Source organism: Botrytis porri (assembly GCF_014898465.1).
Source record: "Botrytis porri strain MUCL 3234 chromosome Unknown BPOR_011, whole genome shotgun sequence".
In the NCBI taxonomy this organism is placed as follows: Eukaryota; Fungi; Ascomycota; class Leotiomycetes; order Helotiales; family Sclerotiniaceae; genus Botrytis; species Botrytis porri.
In genome coordinates this window covers 1264301-1290560 of record NW_024066085.1, presented here as the reverse complement: position 1 = coordinate 1290560, position 26260 = coordinate 1264301, and the positions used below count along the sequence as shown (strand labels likewise).

The 26260-nt window shown below is 43.2% G+C and overlaps 10 protein-coding genes across 10 annotated transcripts; 5 read left to right on the top strand and 5 right to left on the bottom strand.

Moving 5' to 3' along the window:
* Positions 1-188: 188 nt before the first annotated feature.
* Positions 189-1011, top strand: EAF01_008424 (uncharacterized protein; the record flags this gene model as incomplete). Its single annotated transcript, XM_038916680.1, has 2 exons — positions 189-363; positions 458-1011. 2 exons carry the CDS (start codon positions 189-191, stop codon positions 1009-1011), a joined length of 729 nt encoding a protein of 242 aa, XP_038768042.1.
* Positions 1012-1327: 316 nt separating this feature from the next.
* EAF01_008423 (uncharacterized protein) lies at positions 1328-2385 on the bottom strand (the record flags this gene model as incomplete). The annotated part of the gene is made up of 3 exons (XM_038916679.1): positions 1328-1636; positions 1696-2000; positions 2088-2385. The coding sequence occupies 3 exons, from the start codon at positions 2383-2385 to the stop codon at positions 1328-1330; spliced, it is 912 nt and encodes a 303-aa protein (XP_038768041.1).
* Positions 2386-2964: 579 nt separating this feature from the next.
* EAF01_008422 (uncharacterized protein) lies at positions 2965-3957 on the top strand (the record flags this gene model as incomplete). The annotated part of the gene is made up of 1 exon (XM_038916678.1): positions 2965-3957. The coding sequence occupies one exon, from the start codon at positions 2965-2967 to the stop codon at positions 3955-3957; it is 993 nt and encodes a 330-aa protein (XP_038768040.1).
* A 1153-nt stretch (positions 3958-5110) lies between these two features.
* On the top strand, positions 5111-6579 carry EAF01_008421 (uncharacterized protein; the record flags this gene model as incomplete). Its single annotated transcript, XM_038916677.1, has 3 exons — positions 5111-5177; positions 5230-5448; positions 5498-6579. The coding sequence occupies 3 exons, from the start codon at positions 5111-5113 to the stop codon at positions 6577-6579; spliced, it is 1368 nt and encodes a 455-aa protein (XP_038768039.1).
* A 1170-nt stretch (positions 6580-7749) lies between these two features.
* Positions 7750-12219, top strand: EAF01_008420 (uncharacterized protein). The gene is made up of 2 exons (XM_038916676.1): positions 7750-11463; positions 11512-12219. Exons 1-2 carry the CDS (start codon positions 7910-7912, stop codon positions 12128-12130), a joined length of 4173 nt encoding a protein of 1390 aa, XP_038768038.1. The 5' UTR covers positions 7750-7909; the 3' UTR covers positions 12131-12219.
* Positions 12220-12845: 626 nt separating this feature from the next.
* EAF01_008419 (uncharacterized protein) lies at positions 12846-15203 on the top strand (the record flags this gene model as incomplete). The annotated part of the gene is made up of 2 exons (XM_038916675.1): positions 12846-14888; positions 14994-15203. 2 exons carry the CDS (start codon positions 12846-12848, stop codon positions 15201-15203), a joined length of 2253 nt encoding a protein of 750 aa, XP_038768037.1.
* Positions 15204-17774: 2571 nt separating this feature from the next.
* Positions 17775-18086, bottom strand: EAF01_008418 (uncharacterized protein; the record flags this gene model as incomplete). The annotated part of the gene is made up of 2 exons (XM_038916674.1): positions 17775-17927; positions 18000-18086. 2 exons carry the CDS (start codon positions 18084-18086, stop codon positions 17775-17777), a joined length of 240 nt encoding a protein of 79 aa, XP_038768036.1.
* A 2185-nt stretch (positions 18087-20271) lies between these two features.
* On the bottom strand, positions 20272-21750 carry EAF01_008417 (uncharacterized protein; the record flags this gene model as incomplete). The annotated part of the gene is made up of 3 exons (XM_038916673.1): positions 20272-20454; positions 20510-21406; positions 21463-21750. 3 exons carry the CDS (start codon positions 21748-21750, stop codon positions 20272-20274), a joined length of 1368 nt encoding a protein of 455 aa, XP_038768035.1.
* Positions 21751-23269: 1519 nt separating this feature from the next.
* Positions 23270-24372, bottom strand: EAF01_008416 (uncharacterized protein; the record flags this gene model as incomplete). The annotated part of the gene is made up of 2 exons (XM_038916672.1): positions 23270-24184; positions 24247-24372. 2 exons carry the CDS (start codon positions 24370-24372, stop codon positions 23270-23272), a joined length of 1041 nt encoding a protein of 346 aa, XP_038768034.1.
* Positions 24373-24890: 518 nt separating this feature from the next.
* On the bottom strand, positions 24891-26094 carry EAF01_008415 (uncharacterized protein; the record flags this gene model as incomplete). Its single annotated transcript, XM_038916671.1, has 2 exons — positions 24891-25448; positions 25666-26094. The coding sequence occupies 2 exons, from the start codon at positions 26092-26094 to the stop codon at positions 24891-24893; spliced, it is 987 nt and encodes a 328-aa protein (XP_038768033.1).
* Between the last annotated feature and the right edge of the window lie 166 nt (positions 26095-26260).

The window sequence follows — 26260 nt, the reverse complement described above, 5'->3', positions numbered from 1 at the left end:
AAAAGTTTTCATTTGATTTCATTATATGTAGAGCGAAGGGTATAATTGCGGAAAGCAACACCCCCACCCACATCGCTCCCCGTGTCGCGTCGCGCAACACGTACCCCGCTGTCCCTATCTTCACCCATCCATTGAATTTAAGAACCTTTTTGGAATCGCGTTTCTCCTTTTTAAGTGCATTCTACAATATGACAACTACCAACATAGATCCCTATCCATACCGCGAGTTTGCAAACCCAATCTCCCGCGGCTCGTTCATATTGATCGAAGGACTCGATCGAGCTGGGAAAACGACCCAAGTAATGAAATTATGTGATAAATTATATGCTTCTGGACGAAATGTTAAGCTTATGCGGTTTCCTGGTATGTACTATGTCAATAATTCACACCTCTAGCAATTCAATCCTAGATCATAACCCTTTGGATCAAAGAGAATCCTCCAAGCTCATAATTTAAGACAGAACAACCTCAATTGGCCAACAGATAAATTTCTACCTACAATCCTCTACTACTCTCCCAGATCAGTCAATACACCTTCTTTTCTCGGCAAACCGATGGGAGAAAGCCCAAGAAATTCGAGATTTAATTGCCCAAGGGTACACAATCGTTTGTGATCGTTATTACTATTCCGGAATGATTTACACCTCGTCCAAGTATTCAATCGATTCCCCAAACCATCTTTCCCTCGAATGGTGCAAAAATCCTGAAATAGGACTGCCGATGCCAGATAGAGTGATATTTTTGGACTTAGAGCCCGAGGAAGCGGAAAAGCGAGGCGGGTACGGGGACGAGAAGTACGAAACGAGAGAAATGCAGAGAAGAGTCAGGAATGGATTCCTGGCATTGCAAAATTCGGCTCTACCAGGGTTCGAGCATGAGCGACGTATAATGAACGCGATCGATGCGGGTGATGGGTTAGATGAGGTTGCGGAGAAGATATGGGATGCCGTGAAGGGTTTGGTAGAACAGGTAGAAAAAGGGAAGCTTGGAGAGCTAGGTGTTGTTCGCTGATGAGAACAAAAAAGTGGAGAGCAAATAACAAATGATGAAACAAACAGATTCGCATTAAAAACAACAAATGTGGACAGTGACGAGAACCATTTGAAAGGACATACTGGTAAATTTCCAGTGTAGATGCCCTTCCAACTCGTATTTCTTGATTTCAAGGTCAAAGACCCCAAATAGATAAATATCCGTAATAGACGTGAATGGCGTTAAGACCAAAGAATGAACGCCCTCCCATGATGGTGTTGAAGACCATTGTACCTCTTTCCAAAACGCCTAGTCATGCAAATGCAAACGAATGTGCCGCCCCTTTCCCATCTATCTATCGTCTATTCAAACCTACCAAACTGAAAAACTCATTTCTAGTCTTCTCTCTCTTCTCTATACAACCCAGAACACAACTGGTAATGGTTGTAGCACTGGTTTTCTCAACTCCTCGCATAACCATACATAAATGGCTCGATTCCATAACAACTGCAACACCTTGCGGCTTAAGGATTTCCATCACAGCATGCGCAACATCTTTTGTAAGTCTTTCTTGGATTTGTAGTCTTCGCGAGAACATGTCTGCAATTCGGGGCAACTTTGAGATACCGATAACATTTCGATCTGGAATATAGCCGATGTGCATCTATGTTTCGTAAGAATCAGCTTTCATTGCTTCAAACAATCTGCTAAGAGTAACCGTACCTTTCCGGTGAATGGAACCATGTGATGTTCGCACATACTGAAAACCTCAATATCTTTAACAATGACCAATTCATTGTGATCCTCATGGAAAATTGCATCATTGACGATATCCCTAACGTTTTCCTGATACCCTTTGGTGAGATAAAGCATTGCTTTCGCATAACGTTCTGGTGTGGCCAAAAGACCTTCCCGATCCGGATCTTCACCGATACATTCGAGAATTGTGCGAACTGCGCCGGTCAATTTTGTCATTCGGATGGCTGCTTGTTCCGGGGATTCATCAAGACGTTCTCGTGCGCCTTTACCTGAAATATAGTTAGCTATGTGAGCGAAGGGAATTCCATTATCTCGTCGTTTGATGACATGAGATAAATCGAAAGATGACGACATACTAGGACGGCTCAGGCCATCAAAATCGATGACTGGACTTGGACTTCTTGAAACTTCAATTGGAGTTTCTTCTGGAGTATCTGTGACGGCCTCATCCCTTGGATCTCGAGCAGGTTTGGTGCTGACGCTGTGTCTTCTATGTCCATGACCATTTGCCTTTGACTTCTTCTTCTTTTTCTTGCTTATTTCCCCTCCTTCCCCATGATTCTCCAATTTGCGTTTGGAGCTTGCGCCATTGAATTCTCTATTCTCCTTCTCTGCTTCCTCCTTGCTCCCCTCTATATTGGAGAATTGTACCATTGCGAAATATCAGGAATTGAATGGCGAAATATGTTTTATTGTATTTGATAAGGTGAGAAAAAAAAAAGGTCAATAATAGTATGTGTACGAAATGGGGGTTGATTGTAATCAAAGAAAATTTACGCTTGAGAGATTACGGAGTAGGTATTGTTCTCCGAGATAGGCTCCATTAGCTAGGTATCCAATGGTACGCTAATCATTATCTGGTATTTTTAATTAATGCAGCTTAAAGCACAGATGCCTACAAGACGAACGCTGTTCATTCAGCCTTGTGTCAATTGAAACGCCAACCCAACTACTTCGTACACCAATCTTGCCAAAAGGAACAACGGAAATGTCTTATTAATACGTAGTAATCAGGTCTCACTCTTATTTATACCTACACTTATAATATCTCCATTCTCGAAGAAGCCCATATACTTTCACGAAAATCAATACAACTCCAACCATTTTCCTGTGTATAACAAGCAGGACTGGCCAAATTTACGGCGCCGATAAGAGCTTCAGTTCCTACGGCTATTCACGACTTATCAACTTAAGCATTGATAATCAGCTCAATAATCAAGTGCGCCAGTCAATATGGCGTCTCCACCAGCACCGACAGAATTTCCTCACAATTCCCTGTCCCTCACAATACCTTCCACCCCATCGCCACTATCTACAACTACGACATCGCATACACGTCGAGCGTCCGAAGTGATATCGATAAAACGTCGGAAAGCAAGTATGATATCTACAACCTCAACGCATTCTGCGCATCCTTTGCGCCAAACATCATTCCCTCCCGAGTCTGCTGTTTACACATCTGGCTATGAACGATCACCAAGTGTTGATACTATGTCTCTTGTCAGTGGAAGTGTCGCGGGCGGCCAATCAAAAAGAAGACGCGCAAAGAAGTCGAAGGGTGGAAAGAGTTATTTTGAGGGATCCAATGTAGGCGTAGGGAAATTCGATGGGCCTGCCTCGAAGAAACGACGAACATCCAATGGAAATATTGAAGAAGAGGAAGAAGATGACAACAATGTGGACCAAACAATGACTTCGATGACGTCCAGTATAGAAGAAAAGCAAAGGGACATTCAACGAAGGGCGTTATTGGCAAACCATTTGGATCCAGAACAATTCGAACGTTATACCGCTATGAGAGCTGTAAAGTTTCCTGATGCTACCGTTAGGAGAATTGTGAATCAGACTCTGTCGCAAAGTGTACCGGGTACTGTCATTTTGGCGGTTAAGAGTGTAGCCAAACAGTTTGTTGGAGAGTTGGTTGAGAATGCAAGAAAGGTACAGGACCAATGGATCGAAGCTGGAGAACCAAATTCTGGATTAATTGTACCTCCAGCGGAGAACACGACTATGGCGAATGGGGAAGATAATGCCAGCCAAGTAAACGTAACCAAGGAGACGAGAAGAGCACCTTTGCAGCCGGATCATTTGAGGGAGGCGCTAAGAAGGTTGAGAGAGGGAAATGAAGATGGATTGGCTGGACAGCTGAATTTATGGCAATTGCAACAGCATAGTGGAGTTGAGAGATTTGGTTCTAGGGTCAGGGGGAAAAGGCTGTTCAAATAAAGAGGGTGTGCGTATACGACTGAGAGTTTGAGATTTTTCATCATGCATTTGAGCGATATGGAGTTGGGGTTCTTTGGGAGTAAGGAAGGTGGCATTTATTGGAGTTACGGATGAAAACACATCATCTGGACGGATCACAGAGACAGGCAGTGGGAAACAAAATCCAATACAACATCCTACTAATCAACTATACCATCACAGACGCTACTGTTACGGCTTGTGAAAACACGATTTTTCTTGAAAGTCAGTTCGAAGTAGCAACGAGCAAGATGTAAGACACTGATGAAGAATGATGTCAATATCTGGTCCAACGCTTCGCTTCGTTACCATTGCGATTTGCAAGTACTTCAAACCTTACTACCAAAAGATATGCTAAGTCAAGCATTAAAGATTGTTGATTCATTGAGAATATGTTAGGAATTCGCCGAAGTCTATCGAGTAACAAGTTAATCACAACTCGAAACACAGCAACTTCTGTTCTATTCTGCCACCCCCCCCCCCCCCCCCCCCCCCCCCCCCCCCCCCCCCCCCCTCCACCTGATTTCGTGAGTCTTTAATGAGATTTGGAGCAGGAGGATATCATCCACAGGATTCTTGAACAGAGAATCGATCTGTAAAAGATACTGAAACTCCTGGGCGCTATGGGTTTCCACCCATAAGAACAATATATGAATGCAGGCTAATCAGTTTCCGTACAAGATTCATCCCACCTATCCTTGAAGTTAGTGGATATTTGGGTGGAAGTTTTGCGTCACACACGAATAGTCAATATTTGACTGCAGGAAGAACATTCATTAATGAATGTATTGTAATCCATAGTGAATGTTTACTAAGGATTATGTTGATAGCTGGAGACCTATGATTTTGCCCCAAATGACCCATATAAAATGTTGTGTATCTCGATTGGTCACATATCACTGTCATTTGTTGCATATCTGAGTCTCGGATGATTGCTTTCATGTCTTCATCGAATTTCAATAGACCACCAATTCCCATGGCTTGCATTTGTCAATTGATTTATCTAGTCACATGAAGATAAGAGCCTTATCTCAGATCTTATCCAGATTGGACTGGAAGCAACTTCCCTTTTGAGGTTCGTAAGTGAGTTGAAGGGCATACCTAATAGTTCAAAGAAACCCCGCTCAATCAAAAGATGCATTCACCCGGGAAACTTTTGAGGTACCTTAGGACCTCGCGGCCTACAAGTTATTCTTCAATAAGCAAGTCTTACAATCTCCTTTGAAAAACATCAGTTGCTAAGATCTATCAAAGACAACATACGACCCCTCATAAACCCCTTTCCTCACCCCGCGCCAGTTCATTGCACTCGATCTAGAACCGCCTTCTTCAGTATGGCAACCAGAGAAAAGGAATTGGGAACGGGTGACCTGAAAGGTTTAGGTGGAACGACTGATTTACCTCCAACTCCAGAGCCTCATCATGAAATCAATGCTTGGTCTGGTCCAGGACAAGCAGCATTTGATTTCCGCAGTAGGAGCTTTAATCACTGTGCCCAAAATTTTACTGACATCTATTACAGGCGATGTAATGACTACTCCAACCAAATCTATGCTTACAGCCATTCAAAATACTACCCTCTTTGATGATGTCTTCGCTGAAGACCCAACAACAAATTCGCTTGAATCTTATCTTGCAGAGATTACTGAGCATGAGTCTGCCATTTTTGTTCTCTCTGGTACCATGGGCAACCAAATTGCTCTGCGTTCTCACCTTGTTCAACCTCCCTACTCTGTACTCTGCGACCATCGAGCCCACATTCTCGAGTGGGAAGCTGGCGGTACTGCATCTTTGTGCGGGGCACTTGTGAAGGGAGTCGTACCCAGCAATGGCGTTTATTTGACTCTAAAGGACATAGAGAAATCTGTCACTATTAGTGATGACATACACACATGTCCGACAAGGGTTATTAGTTTGGAGAATACATTGGGTGGAACAATCATGCCACTCGAGGAGGTCAGGGCGATTTCAGGATTTGCCAGGAAGCATGGCATCAAATTACATATGGACGGAGCTAGAATTTGGGAGGCTGTTGTTGCTGGAGCGGGATCACTGACAGATTTTACAAAGGAATGTGATAGTGTTAGTTTATGTTTCAGTAAGGGATTAGGCGCACCAGTCGGAAGTATGTTAGTGGGCAAAAAAGATTTCATCAAGCATGCTAGATGGGTTCGAAAAAGTATTGGAGGAGGACTCCGTCAAGCTGGTGTTTTGACCGCGGCTGCGAGAGTTGCGGTCGATGAAACTTTTGGGAAGGGCCCAAATGGAGAAGGGGGTCTCTTGCGCGAAAGTCATAAGACAGCCAAAAGAATCGCGGCTTTGTGGGAAGGTTTAGGTGGCAAGTTGCAGCAACCAACCGAAACTAACATGGTGTGGCTGGACTTGGCTGATGCAGGTGTTTCGGCGGACGAATTTAGAGAACTGGGAGAGGAGAAAGGCTTAAAACTTTTTGCTGGTCGATTGGTGGTGCATTATCAGATCGGGAATGAGGCGGTAGATAAGTTGGAGGAGATTATGAAGGTTGTTCTGGAGAAGAAGGGCAAGGGCACTATTGAAGCTGCAAGCAAAAAGCAAAAAATCGGAAAGAAGGATTATGGTACTTGAGTGCTGGTCATGCATATGAGATTTAGGCATATACTATTTTCATTACATAATCCTTTGGATATATCTGATGGCTAATATACCTATGTATGCAAGACAGATAGCTTGCAGCTGAGCTGGGCTAAGGCAGGGGACATTCACCTTAGCTAGAGAAGATGAATTGATGAAAAAATGTCAAAACGAAAACAATAAAAATCAGAAATCTGATGGATGATTGCGGTTCCAGCTTCTCTTCTCTCTTCTTTTCCATCTTCCTCGCCTTAATTACAGGTTTGCATTAGATATTTGGCTCTGTTTATGATTGCGCGAGGGAAGACAAAAATTATTCATATAGAATGGCATGCAACCATATCCACGGTACATCAACACTTTCACTGAATATGTTGGGCCGCCATTAAATGTCTTCCTGACTACGCCCATTGGTATACTGTTCGGGTCTATAATACAATTTCGTACCAATCCTCTCTCGAACAGCACATTTGTCGCTAATTCGCATGTTGCCCGGATGTCTAGAAGCGTTTCTTTAGGGTTATGGAAAGAGTTCACAGGGACGTTTTTGATATGATCTGAAGCCTAGCTTCCGCTCCGTAATTCAGAGAAGGGATGTATCACATGCGCTAGTACTTGTGAAAGAGTTCGGGGCAAAGACTAATCTTTCAGTTCAAGAGCAACGTCCGAACCATATTGATTCATGAGAAGAGGTAGCCGAGATTTCGCTATGAGTAAACTCAGAATCTGAAGATGTCATCCCTTGTTTCATATGCAATTTGATGATACACATATAACTACTTAGTTGTAGAAACAGTTGTGACACTGGCCGCAAGAGCAAGTACTAGTGCTGGAATAGTACCTAATATAAATTGTTTAAATGTAAATGAAGAGCGGCTTTCGTTATGCAATAGGGCATTTAGGAAAGCTTCGTTGATATATGGATCTCCTCAAATAATCAAGGTGTTAGAGACACCAGAACATCAGGTTGATACGTAAGGTTGTTCGAACATCAGTTGGTACATTTTCCGTTCCGAGAAAGGGTGAGCTAGCTTGATTCAGGGTTAGCGTTATTCCAACCCAAAAGCCTCGGCCCCAGAATTCATCGGTATAGATTGCTTTTCAGGTTAATAAGAGCTCTGAGGACTATTGTAGATTTTAATATTATTTAATTATTCGGGAGTGCGGCTATTCGATTCAAAGCATATCCTTAGGCAGAATAGAGAGAACTGAAAGAAGAGAAAGAGCCAGCTGTCAAATACGACGACTAACAAAAGTAGCTATCTAGCTAAAGCTACCTTCCCATACCGCAACATTCACGAATTCACGAATTAATTGATTTAGGATGTCAATCCCAACAGACTCTTCGAACGGTGCAATGGGGCTCCCATTGAAAAATAAGAAACGGAAGAGAAGACATCAAAATAAACCGGCCATCTCTGCGAGATTGATTCTGGATGAGCATGTGAAAGGGGATATAGGAGTCATATCTGGAGATTTGGCAAAAGACCTGTGTCTAGGGCAGAGCGGTGTGTCCGATCATACAGTTCATTACATTGCGATCTCTCCTTGTAGTGCCTCAACAGCAGTAGAAGACTCAACATGGACTGTTGTTCCTGTTCGGTCCTCGAACAATTTGGCAACTTCCACTGTGCAATTCTCACCCGAAAACCCGACTTTACAAGCATTCGCGGAAACCCTGCAGAGGGTCGCACCTTCCAAATTATCGAGCAACAGTCGAAGCGGCATTGAGATACGCGTCCTAGACATAGTTCCTTTACCCCTGGAGACAGTGTTCGTTACAATCGAGGGAGAATCTGCGAAGAGATTAGAAAATGGGGAAGGGACATTTCACGGAGAACATCCGCAAGCGAATGGGCATACGAAGTCACTCAGAAATGGAATAAGTCCCGAGGATAAACTGACCAAGGCAATTCGAGAAGCTTTAAGATCGCTGAGAGTTGTGCACACGGGAGATTATGTTCAATTACCTTTGCAACCTCATCCAATCACCCACGTTCCTCCCCCTCCAGCAAAAGTGACTCTTAGTGAGCCTGTAGGACAAGGACTGCTGTCGCCAAAAACCAGGATCATCGTCACTCAGACTGGACACCATGCGAAAAGTCCACCGAAGCACACAACTATCCCATTGAATGGAGGGTTAAACCAAGTGACAGAAGAGGACGAGGATACAAGTAATGACCAATTCTATTCCGCTGCGGAGGACAGATACAAGACGGATACTGCTTTTGAAGGGGAATCTGATTATGTCACAGAAACAGACACCGAAATAGAAAGTAGTGCCGACAATGACAGTCTTTCGGATGACTCCATGGAGGATATGATCTCGCTTCAGGTACCCGTATTACCATCTCATAACGCCAGCGGAATCTCGACGATACAGCCTGGATCTCCCCAGACGGTCATTCCAGGCGGACGAAGGACAAACGGTATTGCTACCCCAGGCTCCGTATTCTCTTCTTTTACGGCTACTACTCGTGCAGGTGGACAAAGTGGAAGATTGTTCAAAACGCAAGGATTAGCAAGACCGCTCTCTGACGAAATGCTGCACCCAAAGCCTAATACTGATGATGATGAGGAGGCAAGAATATTCGTTGATATCAATTCTCTAACTAAAATTGGATGCTTCTCAGGAGACTGGGTGCGATTAGAAGCAGCTGCAGAACCACCTGCCAATGGCGTTGGGCTTTGGGGACTGGGCAGCTTTGGAGATGTCGAGGAGGAGAAGCCTTGGCGACCTGTGAAAGTTTTTGGACTACCCGAAAGCTTTTCACATCGCCCCATGACCAAAATACCACGTAGCAAACAGGAGGGGCGAAGATTGTCGTTCTTTGAATCACAAGTCCAAAAACCAGCAAGCCCATTGGCATACATGTCGCCTCTACTTCTTGCAAATATGGAAAATACATCATACTGTCGTATTGCACCTCTGAAACGAGCGCCACAAATAATGAAGACGCCATTAGCTAAGATTAATAGCTTTTCAAATCCCCCCACAGCAAAAGATTTAACACTCATGAAGATTTCAACGCCTGCTTCGAATGAGCGCACTTTGCAAAACGCTCTATTTGCTGGACTGAAAAAATATTTCTCTCAGAAGAGGAGAATTGTAAGGAAGGGTGATCTCATTGCTGTTCCAATTGATCAAGGTCTTGGTCGAACTTTACAATCGTCCACTGGTGAAGACCTTGAAATCGATGAAATGTTTTCGCATGCATCATTGGCTGAGGTAGAACCCACTAAGTCGGCCAAAACTACTGCTGCGGCTTGGTATAGGATAAACTATGTCGGTTTGACGAAGGATAGCTCCGAGACCAATGATGAAGACGATATCTGGGGTGGCGTTGTCTCAATCGACGCTTCAAATACACGTATGATGCAGTCGGGCAGTGAGAATAGTCGATTGCCTGCAACTATGGAGAACTCTTGGGAATATTACCTTGGTCTGAAGTCACTTTCTAAGACCGATCTCGAATCAAGCGCAATACCAGAGGTCAAAAAACCACATGTCACAACGTTACAACGGCGTTTGAGAGAATTAATCGCCGCAGCTACAAGCCCTAGAGCTATACATCTGAACTTACCACCGCTTGCGATTCTTCTTGTCTCTACGCAACGTAGCATTGGGAAAGCAACGTTAGCAGCTAATGCTTGCGCAGATATTGGCTTACATACGTTCAAGCTTGATGCTAAAGATGTAATTAACGAAAGTGGAGGTGGAAGCGATGTTAAGACTGCAGGATTCCTTGAGGCACGCGCTGAAAGAGCTATGAATTGTGGTCCCGCATTTTGCGCACTCCTCATACGTCACATTGAATGTCTTACTGCTGATAGAATGGTCACTACGTTGAAAGACATTCAAAGTGGAACGAGAGTTGTTATTGCAACTACAACGGAGGTGGACAAAATTCCAGACGGTATACGGGGTTTGTTCACCCATGAGCTCGAGATGACTGCCCCCGATGAGTGGGAGCGGGAGGGAATACTTCGTGCTATTATTGAAGAACAAGCGATTTCTCTAGCACCAGATGTAGATTTCAGTTCCGTCGCTGTAAAGACTGCTGCCCTTGTAGCCGGCGACTTACGTGATGTTGTGGATCGAGCTCTCGTGGCGCGTAACTCTCGCATAGAAGCACTCGCGGCTGCATCTACTACCCCTGAAAATATTGTTACAGTACGCGATATCTTACTTTCTGCTGGGCCAGCAGGTCGTTGCCTTACCAAAGCCGATTTTGATGTCGCAGTAGATTTTGCAAGGAAGAATTTTGCTGATGCGATCGGCGCACCCAAGATTCCAAACGTCGGTTGGGATGATGTTGGTGGCCTGTCGAATGTCAAGGAAGCAGTGATGGAAACTATTCAATTGCCTCTTGAGCGACCTGAATTATTCGCAAAAGGCATGAAGAAACGATCTGGCATTTTATTCTACGGTCCTCCTGGAACCGGAAAGACTTTACTGGCAAAGGCCATTGCCACGGAATTCAGTCTCAATTTCTTCAGTGTTAAGGGACCAGAATTACTAAACATGTACATTGGTGAATCCGAGGCCAATGTTCGGAGAGTCTTCCAGCGTGCACGTGATGCACGACCCTGTGTTGTTTTCTTCGACGAGCTTGATTCGGTTGCACCCAAGAGAGGTAACCAAGGAGACAGTGGTGGAGTGATGGACCGCATTGTATCACAATTATTGGCCGAGCTGGATGGTATGTCTGATGGAGACGACGGTGGTGGAGGTGTCTTTGTTATTGGTGCAACAAATCGACCAGATCTTCTGGATGCAGCCTTGCTGAGACCAGGAAGATTTGACAAGATGTTGTACCTAGGAGTCAGTGATACCCATGAGAAGCAAGAAACAATTCTAGAGGCTTTAACGAGAAAGTAAGTTATATGACATTCCCTCGCCTTGAAAAATACTAACTCAATTAGATTTACACTTTCTCCTACGCTATCTCTTGCTCGTGTTGCTTCTGGGCTTCCTTTTACATATACAGGTGCCGATTTTTATGCACTTTGTTCAGATGCTATGCTTAAAGCTGTGACTCGCCAAGCATCCTACGTGGATTCACATCTCGCCAAACTCAACTCCGAGCGCGGAAGCGAGGGTAAAGGAAAGGTTTCAACCGCATATTGGTTTGACCACTATGCAAAAGAAGATGATCTCCGCGTAGTCGTACAAGAAGAGGATTTTGAAGCTGCAGGAAGGGAATTAGTTCCTAGTGTTAGTGCTGGGGAGTTAGAGCATTACGCGAGAGTTAGAGGTCAATTCGAGGGTAATAAAGATAAAGATAAAGCTGCGCAAAGACCTAGCTCATCGAGTAGTTCAAGAAGTTCGAGGAAAGGAAAGGGCAAAGCGAGGGCAGATGTCAAAGGCAAGGGAAAGGCCAAAGATATGGGTGACTGGGATGAGAATGCTGAGGATGGTTACTATAATGGCACTGACGAAGAACAACTTAATGGTACAATCAGAGTGAAGCCAAAGGGAAAGGAATCTGTACAAGGATTGTTTCAAGATGGAAGCATGGAAGATGAAGAAAATCTATATTAATGATGTAAAAGGAAAGGTACAAGAAGGCGTACGCGTTAAGAGAGTAAAATAATATATACTAAATACAAGACACCAAATTTTAACTCCAACCGTAAAGTTTGAACTAAATTCAGACCTCAAGTCTTTCTTATTCATAGAATAGTCTCTATTGTACAGTCTCTATTCTACACGCGCCCAGATTACTTGCTGTGAAACTCAACCACTTTAGTTATGTTTCCCATACTTTTGAAGTCTGATTTCCATCATTCTTTCCAAACATCACCCAAGAATGAACCACGAGAGCATTGACCCCCTGTCATATTTATGTCAAAACGCCCAAACGCCACATAACTTTCATTACCTACCTACCTATCCACTCTCAAGCCACTCAAATGCATGTACGGACAGGCACGGTCCATTGGATTGACACAGTTGGTTCAGAAACATGAATTTCGCATGGTTTTATAATTGTGAAGGGAAAGGTATCGCATTTCCTACTTTTGTTTCATGCGCATCTCTCTCCTTTTCGTTTGCGAGACTGTTTTCTGTTTCGATATATTATACCCTGTTCCCTTCTCTCATCTTTTTGCAAGGTATTGCTCAAATTTCTTGGTTTCGATTGGTAAGTTTTGAATTGTTCAAGTTGGTGTCTGTAGACTACGAGAGACGGGGGCAGGGGATATAAGGATCGTCGATTTCCACGATTTTGAAAGCTCCACTTGAGCGAACAATCTGAATGACTTCGAGGTTCAATTCGAAGAAATTCGAGTACGTGCGATATTCCGCCATGAGCAACGATCCGGAACCTGAATCCGCCTATGCCGGCCAAGCCGCGAAGCTATCCCTTATCGATCCCGAGGATGACGATGACGGAGCTGGAACGGCGATGAGAGCGGATTATGTGACGGAAAGGGATACAGTGGTTGTTCTGGAGGATGGAGGTCGATTGCCCGGGCCACCATTGGAGGAATCGGAGAGATTGAATGGACTCAGAAGACAAGCAAGGGGTATTGGTGGTAATATGATTAGTGATGCCGAAGGGACGGAAGAGATCGTCAGCGAAGAGGATAGACTAGCAGCGGGCGACGAAAGGAGTGGCTCACATGATAGGGGAGGGAATGACGGGCAAACATCAGGCCAAGGCTCACTTGGAAAAACTATGCCGCCCTCGCAAACGCATCCTCTATTTCCACCTCTGCCGCTATACGGCCCGTCGTCAATCACAAGAAACCTACAATGTTGGACATTCAGGACTACCAGTTTTTTCATTACCTGTGCAGTTTTAGGAGCTATTGTGATGGGAGCAGGCGTTATGACTGTGCCGGCTATTTTTACTTATTTATGGTATAAGGGTACATTCAGGGATCCAGACCGAGGACGGATATTCTACGAGGAAGAAAAAATACGAAGGAGGAGGAGAAGGGAAGAGGAAAATCATTGGAAGAAGATGAACCGCCAAAAATTATCTAAGGAAAAAGTGGATGATGTTGAAGGTGATGCGGGACAAGGGGATTTTGTACCGACAGAGGGGGGTAGAGATCCGCTTGTTTGTGATGTGGGATATTATGCACGAAGGGTAGGTCTAGACGTCGAGGAACTAAAGGTTCAGACAGAAGATGGATTTATCATTGTTCTTTGGCACGTATACGACCCAAGTGAATATACGCCCATGACGGCGGAGCAACGAGCGGCTCGGGGCCCAAGTCGACCACTTTCTTCAGACTATAATCGCAAATCAAAGTATCCCGTGCTAATGATCCACGGTCTCTTGCAATCATCTGGTGCTTATTGTACTAATGATGACCACTCCCTGGCATTCTATCTATGCAAACAAGGCTATGACGTTTGGCTCGGCAATAATCGATGCGGATTCAAGCCAGAACATACACTTCTTGACTATAGTGATCCTCGTATGTGGGCTTGGAATATTCGGCAGATGGGGGTTCTGGATTTGCCAGCACTTACTTCTCGCGTTTTATCCGAAACTGGCTTCCCCAAATTAGCCCTTGTTGGCCATTCCCAAGGTACAACTCAAACGTTTGTCGCGCTCGCGAAAGAGCAACGGCCTGAACTGGGTGAAAAAATAAGCGTGTTTTGTGCATTGGCTCCAGCCGCATATGCTGGACCGCTCATTGACAAGGGCTATTTCAAATTCGTGCGCAAGATCTCTCCTTCGGTCTTTCGCATCATCTTTGGTATTCATTCTTTTCTTCCGTACATGATGCTCTTCCATAAGATTATTCCAGGAAAGATTTTTGGGACTTTAGGATATCATGTTTTTCACATGTTGTTCAAATGGAGTGATGCTAGATGGGACAAAGGAACCCGAGATCGTTGTTTTCAATTCGCTCCTGTGTATGTAAGTGCAGAAAGTATGAGGTGGTGGCTGGGGAGGGATGGCTTTGCAAAGCACAAGTGTATATTAGCAACGAGAGAGGAGAGTATGCAGGAAGATGAGGAAGATAGATTGGTATGGGGTGATGCTCAGAATGATTCGGACAGCAATGACGAGAAGAAGAAGTTGACCTCCAAAGGAAAGAAGGCGGAGAACGAGATGCAACCCGGAGCAGAAATGATGGAAAATGAAGGAAAGAGAGAACCTAAGAGAAGCAGAGCTTGGTATAATGAGCAGGTACCCCCGTTTGCATTATGGGTGTCGGGATCCGACGATTTGGTGGATGGAAGGAAGCTACTCCGGAGGTTCGAGAGAGGAAGAGAGCCATGTGTGAAGGTCGTGCATCAGAAGGTGATAGAAGAGTATGAGCATTTGGATGTTATTGTATGTACTCCGCACCGTCTCCTCGCGTTCCTCATTTCTTTCCACCTCCAGCAAATTTTCTTTCAAAGTCTCGGTAGCCTGAACTAACTTACACGACTTACATAGTGGGCCGTGGACGTTCTCGAGAAGGTAGGCCGAGAGGTGAAAGAAGTGATTTGGAAAACGTGTTCAGCACCGGACCGAAGCAACTGCCGTATTCCGCTTGGATGTGAACAAGTGGGAGTTTGGGACGGCGTAGAGAGGACTGGTATCTTTGAGAGCCGAGATTTTGCAAAGAGTAGTCGAGATCAATGTGACAGCGATCGTACTCTATGAGTATGGGTCGAAGACTGTTCGAGGATACATGACCAAATTAAGGCAATAGACATCGATGAGGATGCCTTGAACGGTGTAACATCTCTTGTATAAAATTCATGACGGCGTTCTCGGTAATACTGTATGAATATACTAATATAATCTGGATGGATAGAACTAGAAAGGGACGGACGGTGGAATTGTGCTCAAGGCCTATGCTACCTATAATCAGGGATCTCTAGCATCGCAACTCATTTAATTAGCGACATTGTAATAGAACGTATTGAGTAATGAAGATAATTATTTTTTGAATTGTAACGTAGTCTTTGAAATAATATGAAACATGAAGTTTACATATATTTTGACTTGTCGAGAATTCTGAAGTGTGAACCGACTTCTGCATGAATACCGCAGAGGCGTACTCGGACGGGTGATACTGAAACATAGTTGAAGTCCTATCACAAGAAGTAAGTACTATTTTCGCACCGCCAAAGTTAGTCACCTATCTAGTATCTAATACTAGGTATGTAGGTTTGTCAAAACTCAAATTCAAAGTTGCTCGCTCAACTTTACAGTATCAGATCCGCTCGATTATTCACCAACCACCTCGTTTTAGATGCACTTCCAGCTTTAGCAAAATCGAAATATGCGCGTAAGTATGCAATCTCAAAGTCTAGGGCGCTGTAAGAGTGTGACCCCGTTTGCGCGAACATTCGACGATGTGGATTGTTGATTTTTGTCGCTTTGGTGGAATGCTTGATGGTTTTTGTAGAAGATATTGAACTGATTCCTGAAGCGGAGAGAAAGAAAGCGTTGGAGTTTTTGAGGAATATGTTGTTCTCGGAGTTGATCTAGATGAATGATATCGTATCATGTCTAACTTCAACCGAATCATCTGGGCTGGCTACGGGGCGCGACGGTTAATCCTTGATGGAATACGATTATCCAGTCTGTAAGCTTTGGAGACGCCGAGATGCGAGTCCCCTATTTTCTCTCGCTAAGGATTGGCAGAAGAGTCTGTGTCTTTAGAATAGGTAATATTAACGTTTGATACATCTACAACGGGGATTTATTGTAACTTACCGAGGATGAAAAGTCGATTCGATATTTTGGGGCGGGTTCTCAGACAGAGTGCGTCTGTGTTTCTTGAGTAGTCGTAGTTGTTCTACACCCAGTGGCATTTGAACCGAATAAAAGCAACACGTGCTTCAAATCTGTCGTAGAACTCTACGTGTTATAGATTAGAAAAATTATTAATGAGTTCATACTCAACTCATAGTTATTTGACTGCACTTGCTAGTATGTTTTACTATGTGCATGCAGCATTGAGCTGTGTACCTTCCGACGGCACAAACAAATTTGCCAAGATCCTGCTTCAGCTGGGGTTAACACTGATATATGTTCTGAGACCATGGTGCTGTCCCTTATCTTGCTAAGACACCTGAAATTAAGAAGTCAAAAGTCTTGTTATAATTGAAAACTTAAAGTCATAAGTAATGCTTCGGTATTCTGAATTCCCTGACAGCATCATGCATGAGAAAGTCTCGCTTCGCGAAAGTGTCCCACTCACGGCACAGACCACGTCAAGACACCTTAGCGAGTCTTGAATTTATGTAACAAGTTAGCTGTCACGACCAGCGGCAGCGATATGAACCTAACGGCAATGTATTGTAAGGGTGTCTCTCTCAAACTTTAAAGCTCGAATATCATTAACTGAAAACTCAAGTACAATGAGACATCACCTATCATAGGATATATGGGCGATATAAAATTGGGAACCCTGAGGCTCTTTTTGTTCAATCCTTGAGGCGTGTGAGGACACAGTAAGTATATAACCGAGCTTGTATACAAGAGGTTGCATTCTTATGAATAGCTGTATGTTTTTTCTTTACTGAATAGAAGAAATATGGTGATGTGAAAAGTCGACTAAGAACTCAGAATTAAAATAATGCATGAATGTGACTTGCTAATATATATATACCAGATAACCTCATTCAAAGAATTCGCATGTATTGCGCATCTCCGTTGCGGGCGATAAATTCTTGCAAATACCTATGCTCAATAAGATTTCAGGAAGCTTGAAACCGATTTGTACTGGAATATCCATGATCCGAGCTAGATTACTGGCAGAAGAAAAGGAGAGGACGAGGGGGGAAAGGTAGCTATCTAGAGAAGAGGAGATTAAGAGACCTCAACAAAACCGCGGGTTACTCGATTACAGGCAAAAGCTGTGATCATGGTATCCAAGATCATGTATCATCCCCATCAATACTGTGCACTCTTGTTCCCCTTTTGCAGACCACTTCAAGCCACCGCAGATATATGCAAGCAAATTGTAAAGAAGTTCGAATCTTTGGCACTTGTATCCACTCAAATAATTGATCCTTCGTCACTTGGGGAGGAACAAGGAAAATCCAGCCCACTTTCAAGTAATTTCTTTGCCCAATTGTTGCCGTAGTCTCCTACTTTCTGCCCATCGGCGCCCATCATGAATTACTCGTATATTATTTGGATATAACCACGTCGGGGGTTTTTTTTGCTGTCTCAGAGAAGCCAGACAACAGCTATGAGCACTGACTCCACAAGGATCCCTTAGGGAAAGAGGTCGGGCATCGGCGGCTGTAAAGACTTGGTCGACGCATTGGAGAGAAGTGGTAGAGCATATGTAGTCCGCTGGTGTGTTTCTAGTGGGTATATATTGCTGGTCGAACCCACTGGCATTGTGAAAATTCCTTCGACTGCAGTCTTGGGAGAGGTTAGATAATGAATTAGTGAAAGCGGAACACAGTGGGGGATCTAAATGGACAGTATACTCACCGACTTGAAATAAAAAGAGGCAGTTCGAAGACGGAGTCTAGGAATTAGCATCAGAATCCGCTGCCCAAGCGCCGTCAGAGAAGCCATTAAGATTGGCAGACAACAAAAATGGTCGGGGAGGGGTAGTTGTGAAAGATATATAATAAGTTGCATATGGAGCGGAAGGGAAGAGAAGGGAAGAAAGTAGAAAGAGTATCCGAGGAAACGGAGACTAGCAATATTTCCTATGATTCTGTCAGCATTTTATTTTAAAAAAATGCTACCCTTAAAACAGAGTAGACTCAGTATTTCACATCAAAGCAGCTTTGAGAAGACCAAAAGCTGTCGGCCGGGTCAAATGAGAGGAACAGTCGTTTCACGCAGCTGTGTAATTATTATCAGTTACCCAAGGATTATATACACGTCAATCAAAAATGCCGGTAGCCTGCACCATAAATAAGCGCCCCAAACTGAAAAGCACAACTCCTCTACTCCAGTTCCAGTAGCTCCATTTCAAAGTATCTTGTCATATATTCGCTTTTGAATACCAATTAAGTGATCAGGATAGCTAAAGAACGGGAGTCAGCATATGAGCTCGATGATAAAGATATTGAGATTTCTTCGCTATGTGAGCGTTCCCACACGCACCTATGGTCACAGTATTCTCAAAATACCAATACTTTATCTTTTTTCATCACAGAGATTGACCCAAAGCCCCAACTACCTCCTACCACAAGGGCAATCTGTATATTGCCTGTGATAATAGTAACCACGACAACCTTGTGTTCTCTCCATAGGAACACCACCCATTGGCACACTTTCCATAGAAACACGTCGGGGAGTGAATCCGCAGGAGCATTGTTGCGCTGGTCCAGCAGCAGAAGACAGATACTCGTGGTAAGAGTAACCGCGGCAGGCCCTAGTTCTCTCCATTGGAACGCCGCCGGCCCGCCTACCACTCACTGAATTACCTCTACCGTCCGTAATACCACTACCTTGCTGTTGCGAGTCAGCAGTAAGATCCAAAGAACTACCGTTATTCTCTGCGGCAGCTTCTTGATTCCTGGATAAGCGTGGGGACTAGGGAGGCAGGCTGTCAGTAATCATCTCAAATGTTTTCAAGGGTCACGAGAACAAGGTTCTACACTTCTCGGCAACGCTAGGAATGCCGACGATTCATTGCCATTGCTTGTCGAAATCGAAACCCCCAGAAGTCAAAATTGTACTTACAGGAGACGAAGTCGAGTTGTCCCTTTGGTTATTGCCGTTTTGATCCATCGTTATTGTTATCTATTCGTTGTATTTGCTGTCGTTATTATTGGATGTTGTTAAGTATTTTGGCGTTCCGAGGAATTTAGAAGCAATATGTCACATAGAAGAAGAAATGTGCCAAGAGGGAAGAAAGCTAATGCCACTAAGTGAGTAATAGAGACTTAGAGCCTGAAGTCACATGAGCTCTCTAGATTCTAGGAAAACGAAGATACCAGATACTGGAAGCATACGAGCGTGATACCACAGAAAAGACAATTGCTATATATTAATCACACGAGCCTATGTATCTCTATCAAAAGATAGATCACTCGAGATGTACTTGATTCGTAGAGAGTTTGAACTAAGTATCTGATGTAGCTTGCATAGACTCCATATTTGCAATGGGAAACTTAAGTGTTCACCATTTTGCAAGTTTTCTGATTTATCTTGGAGAACACTTCACACAATCGGCAGGCAATGATCATGGTTAAAGCGTCCCCAAATCTGGACTACAATTCATCAAAGAAGTCAGTTCTCATTCTAAATGCAGGCTTCGCAAATTACCCCTCCTGTCTACAGAGAACTACCTACAGAAAAGCTGAGAAAGCTAATTAGTAAGATATCAGGAATTGGGCCTCTCGATTTCGAAGTCTCTTCCATCTAGCAATAAACCGAAAGTAGCGATTTTTTCCTCCACGAGATTATCTCAGACCAGAAATCTCGGTAAAATTTCAAATCATAGAACAGAAAGTAGCAACGCAATCTAACCGTAAGAGTACCACCAAAGGTCATGAGGTATCATAGAATGGAATAGCAAAACCGTGGAACTGACCCCATCCATCTACCAGGTCTCTTTCATCTGCTGCCTGTATTTCAAAGATATCTGTAATTAAAACTTTTGTTGGTATGCGGAGGGCTCCTATGCATCGCTGGAGAAGGTGAAAATGATTTGGTAGTGTAATATTTGGCCTTGGATTGAGATCTGGGAACTTCTCTCTAAGGTCTCTCGTCTTTTCATGTTGATACGTACCTACCATCCTCTTTATATGGATTTTCTGTTCCATTCTTGCACCTTTTCTGAGCTATGTGTGTGGCAGGTTTGTGATTGACAAGGAGACAACGAAGGGCTGGTTGACGATTCGGAGGATCGGCCACTTCCTCTCTCGGACCCGAAAGACTGATGCAAAGAAGGAAAGCGTACGGTGGCACAATATCCATTTCTCACCTAGAAGAAGTCAGTTATTGCGGGATTGCTCATTTGGAATTATATGTATACTTACAGTGGTGTACTGCTGAGTTCCAAAATCCTGTGTTTGAACGGCAGGCATTTGAAATTGATAATGTGACTGATTAGGTGAAGTGTCGGTTGCTCGAGTTGCCCATAAATTTCTTTCTGGAAATAATGGCAAGTGTGGTTCATCAAGAACTGATATATAATTGAAGGGATACGAGCTCTGATCATAATATGCATGGCCAATCTGCTGGAAAGAATGAATTGGCTGTTGAGTACCTGTGTTTTGAGGTAATGAAAGAGATTGGCAATGGGAATTAAACCATTGCAGGTCAATCATTTTCTGACCCATGTGCTGGAAAGACGTCGATGTTGGAAGTATCTGTTCCATTTGGCCCATCTGCTGGAAAGAATCTTGCTCTTCAAACATCCAAGACTGAGTTGATTCATCGCGATCAAGCTGATATTCCTGATATATCCCTGACAATCTTGAACCACTGTGCTGGTCTTGACATTCTACCATGAATCCTTCCAAACTTCCAGAATATTTATGCCCCTTTCGTTTAGTTGGCTTCTTTTGAATGACCTTGGAAGCTAGTGGTTTTGAATTGATTGGTGTAACTCCTAACTTTCCAGCATGTCTTTTGTTGTGGTCTTCAATTATTTTGTCAATACTATTTTTCTCTCGGCGACTACTGGAAGGTCTTGATATCATCATCGAATAAGACACGTCTTCCCTGTGCTTGTATTCATGTCTATTATCTTTATCTGACGAGAAGGAGGATGACAAAGCAGAAGATCGTTGAAGCATATCTGGTCGTCTTATGGTATTGGAGATTGTGTTGAAAGAAGGCGGCATTGTTGCATAGACGGAATGATTTTGGTAATGTTGTGATGGAATACCAGGAGAATCAATAGTAGGACGTTGAGCCAAGGATAAAGATGTCTGCTTAAGACCATTAGCTGCTTGTAGACTGATCAAGAACAAGGGATACCATGTACTGTAGAACGTGGAATATTCCCGACACTCTCCTCGAACTCTGTGTCAATTGGCATTATCGACTGAGTTTCTGCCTCTCGGTCTCTTGTCTCCCTGGAATATGAGGAATATACATTGTTAGAGACCTGATCTTTGTTGTATGCCATGGAGGTCCCTTCATCCTCCTCAATGTTGTCTTCTACAAGAACAAAGGGGCCTTCTTTCCACAGGTTAGGGAATTCATCGTTGTTGTCTGCTTCTGACAGATCAAAAAACTGCCGTTCTCCCCAAATATTTTCATAGAATGCCATGGCTTTTTGAGATAACTTGAAAGTGGATTACAAAGAGATTTTTGTGGAGTGAAAGGGAAGTTACTTTCGACGATGGGGTCCAATGAAGAAGGAACCAACGCAAACTCAATCCACTAGTTAAGGGCTGGGTCAAATTTTCCCCTTTCAAAATTCGAAGAAATTCACCTTTTATGGCAGTGATTAATGAAATGCAACTGGAGGATAGTTCATCTCATACATGATCGGTTTGTTTCTCTCCTTTCCTAAGTCACAAATTATCCATTGACGTAGTGGGATTCTGTACATATCAAAACATCTTAAGCGTCAAGCACTTCTAGTTTGAAACATCAATTTCAATGGAAAAATTACTTAATACCTACTTGAAGTATATTTTATCTCTTGGGAACAAGATTAGACTACATTCGAGATTACTGAAAACTCTGTATCCCGTTGGAATAGCTCCTACCACTACCCGAGCTTCAGATCATCCCAAGTTCAATTTTTTCATCTTAGAATATACAGTCTCTGACTCATTCTCCTCTTCAGAATCCTCATCAGTTGAAGATAGTCCATTTCTCATTGAGCCAAATTCGAGACTTACACTTACTTCCTTTCCAAGATAATTTTTCATTGTGATATGATTTCTGCTTGAATTTTGGACTGTATCAACTACTGTGGTAGTCATTGTATCCATAATTTCGCGTCTAGATGTAGCAAATAGTGATAGTTGCTTGTATAGTTGCTTGGTAGATTCGACAGGAGGTTTGTCTGCTTTGGTCAAGCCATTTCTCTTCATGAAGTTAGCCTGACCTGATTCAGCCGCGGAATATTGCTCCCATAAACTTACAAAGGTTTTGTTTCTCTGTGGATTGATCGATACTTTATGCTTATCAGACATAGTCATAGTTCTTGACTTGTAGATTTAAGACTTTGCAAATCGTTTCTTTGGAATCTCAACTCAAGAGATCTCTGATGTTATATTTGTATCAAAAGTTAGAGAAACTAAAAGAAACTCTACCAAACCATGTTGAACAGGAAAGATGATTAAGGAAGTGGAAAGTGAGTGAAAAAGAGTCCTTCGAATTGTGAATGCTGTATCCGAGAATTCACTAGATAACCTTAGATTTCAGAAAAAATCTTCACTTCAATGAATACACGTATTTTGAGAAACTTGCATTTTCTTCCTTGGCTCAAAAAAACACTTGATAGTACTAGTGATGTAAAATAATATAATTAATATAATAACCTTCTGATAGGACGTACAAAATGAGTTTGATAGAATAATAGGAAATTGGGACCCTTTGACACATGAAACAATATTCATGTCTTTTCCAGGACCACTCACACACGAAACAAATTGTAGTATTATTTATCTCTAACTACACATGTATCTCGAATGGATACTCATTGTGTCCAGATCAGGATAGATCCCTCTCTGGCTCTCTTTATATTCTGAAACGTAGCCATATACTCACAAGTTCGTTAATCGGTTACTATGGTGGACCGTTACAACTCCAACCAAATATCCTAATCAAATATCCTAACCAGTTTCTTCTTCACATGATATATAAGTCCAGCAGTGTCTCAATGGACTAGAGAACGAAACATATTGACCTGATTTTCGATGTCTCTGGTGTCTTAAAAGTTCAGTATCTCCTCTAGTTGGTCGTGCACCATTTATATTGATTCCATTCATGAGCAGAAGTAGCACATTGTCGCTAGATGGGTATATAAATCTACCAGGTCCCCTTGGCATGCGGCGGCGTCTGCTCTTGGCTTCCTTGGCCAGGAAGCGTGTGACCCAGGTCCTGGATAGCTTTTGGGGAGGACGCTTTTCTGATTGCTTGTTTGGCTTGTTTGAATTAGGCGGACTAGCATCGCGATTGTTCTCCTGGTGTTCAAGTGATTGTAGTGGGTTGCTAAATAGATGTGCTGCAAACTGAGGCTCGTCTTCTACTTCTGAACTTCGCTCTGCTTGGTTATTTATGTACTCAGACATTCCTTCTCGAAGATCTATGTCGTATAAGAAGTAATCATCGTCGCTTAACTTCTCTTCGCAATCGAAATATTCCTCCCAGTCTTCGTCACCATCATCTTCAACACCCTCATTTTCTTCATCGGAGTCTTTCAGAAAGGCGGCTTCTAGCTCAGACTCTTGATTATTCGCCCCTGTTTCTGCTGCTGATTCCATTTGATCAGTACGTTTGCTATTATCGTTTCTTTGACCTCCAGTGAGAACCTGTTGAAGAGCATGCTGAAGAGCTTCAAAGTTGAATCTGCTGTAAGCTTCTAGGCTCCCCGAATGTCCAAGAATATCTGGCATTAGAGATGAACTTGATTCAGCTGTTGTTTGTAGTGATTCTAGGGGTTCCGCGACATATGCTTGATGGTGCGGCTGTGATTGTGATGGTGACGTTGAGGTCAGAAAATTTCTTGGTGATTGGGTTCTGTTAATCTAAAAAATAATCACTATTGAATCCCACTATTGAATCATGCGGGAGTGTTTTGTTTGCTTACCGAATTTGAAACTCGCGTGAGACCCGCCTCTTCTCTCATCTCATTCACCTCCTTTGCGATCAGTTGATTGAGGTTTGCAATTTCTTTGTCTGCCCAGTCGCCTTCTACTTCAGTACCATGCGACATGTTGGTCAAATATAAAAATCTTAAGTAATTGCGTCTTCTCTCGAATAGCTTGGTTAACCAGAAGATAGTGCTGTGAAACCCACGATGTTTCTTGAATCTCAAGGTTAAGCAGATCGATCCTTATATCATAGATATCAAATTGAGCATGCACCGATATCAGGATTTTATGAGAAAGAAAGGGTCTTTGGGAGACGAATGGTGGAACTAGATATATAGAGAGTCGTTGCTCACCGTACAGCTCTAGAAAACTATCTACGGCTTTCATGTATTGATAGCGTTAAAAAAAGATTTGAAGCACTTGACCGTATCCCAGATACCAGTGATTCTCATCAAATATCATTGGCCTGGAGGAAAGTAAACAATAGCAAATGGCATGAAGCTGTTGATTACTACAACTTATGAACCGAAACATAAAGAATGCAACTCGCTGATTGACTAAACTATTATCTAAGTTTAAAATTTCGGAACTCGCTGTGTGTAAATACGCAACTGATCACACAAATCATCAAAATTGCAAGTCAAACTCCCAGACATAAGGCTGCAGAGCGTACTGTACTCCAACGAGAAAACCACTGTCTATGATCACGTACCCAGGAGCTTCTGTATTCAGACACAGTATATTGAACCTGCTTAAGATACGTCAAACAATAACGTAGGTTAGAGCAACCCGGCTTAGGCTTCCTTGTACTACTGATTCTCGAATCCACTGCCATATGATCTTGTGGCTTCCAATCTGCTCTCTTCACGTCCGCATACGATAGTTCTATCCCAAGATTTTTATATTCTAACCTTCTCAAGACCCGCGTTCTAGCGCTATGTTTAGGAGATTTTGTCTTGTATTTTCGTCTTCGATGAGGGTTGATTGGCTTCTGGGATTCTTTGAAACGAGTTATCCAATTTTTGGTGGGCCGACCGGATGTGTACTCTTCATCTCTAACTACCTTTTCTAATGCGGCTTTTAATAGAAGAGGAATTGAGGTAAAGCGATTTCTATCCGCTCCACTGACTTGGCCTGTAACAATTCCTCCACCACGAATCGCAGTACTTGCAAGCTTTGCTGAATTTCTAACTGTGTTCTGCAATGTCAGTTAGTCTTGGGATCTTCGTTGAAAACTTCAGGTTTAATGTAATCCGAACTGCGATCATTATTTATAAAGCAACCGGGATCATACACTGGGCTTTTGGGTTTTGAATCCATTCCAAGCATGAAAGTCCTTTCAGAGCCCCAAAGTTTCCAACCCGTCTGCCAGCTCAAACAATCGAAAAATCTGAAAATACTTGAATTGTGCTTACCGAGCTTTGCCGAACATCTGGATTATCCTTTGACTTTGCTGCATTGCCTCCAGCTAAGATAACATCCGCATTTGTAGTGGTTACTGGCGATGCAGTGCGAGAAGATATATTATTAATGAGATCGGACGCTTGACGATCGTTGTGAGCGTTGTTAATCATCGACTCCAAGTTTTGATCGTCTTCAGTAGCTCTGCCTTGCCCTCCTGACTCATCGGCGCCAGCAGACTCGTTCGGCATGTTCTGTTCGTTGCTGGAAATCGAATTAGAATATCCCCAACGGAAACGGTGAAACCAGCTAAATTTCAGACGTCTCAGCTGCAGGAGAGGAGCCCACCATGGTGACGGCACTTCGTTTGGGCTGTGTGGATGAGGCAGAGTGCGAGCTTCTATGCGAGCACGATGACGCTGACTGAAACCATAACGTGTCATATTCAGTATATTGGTGTTGCTTTGCGCTTTTCAGTTGCTCTTAATAAAAAGGAGTATCAAACTTTTTCGGGATCCAAAACTTAACAGTAATTAATGATGCAGATGAAATGATTCTGGTATTGGTGATTAAAAAGACTTGGCCTGAAGATCCGAGATCTGTATATAA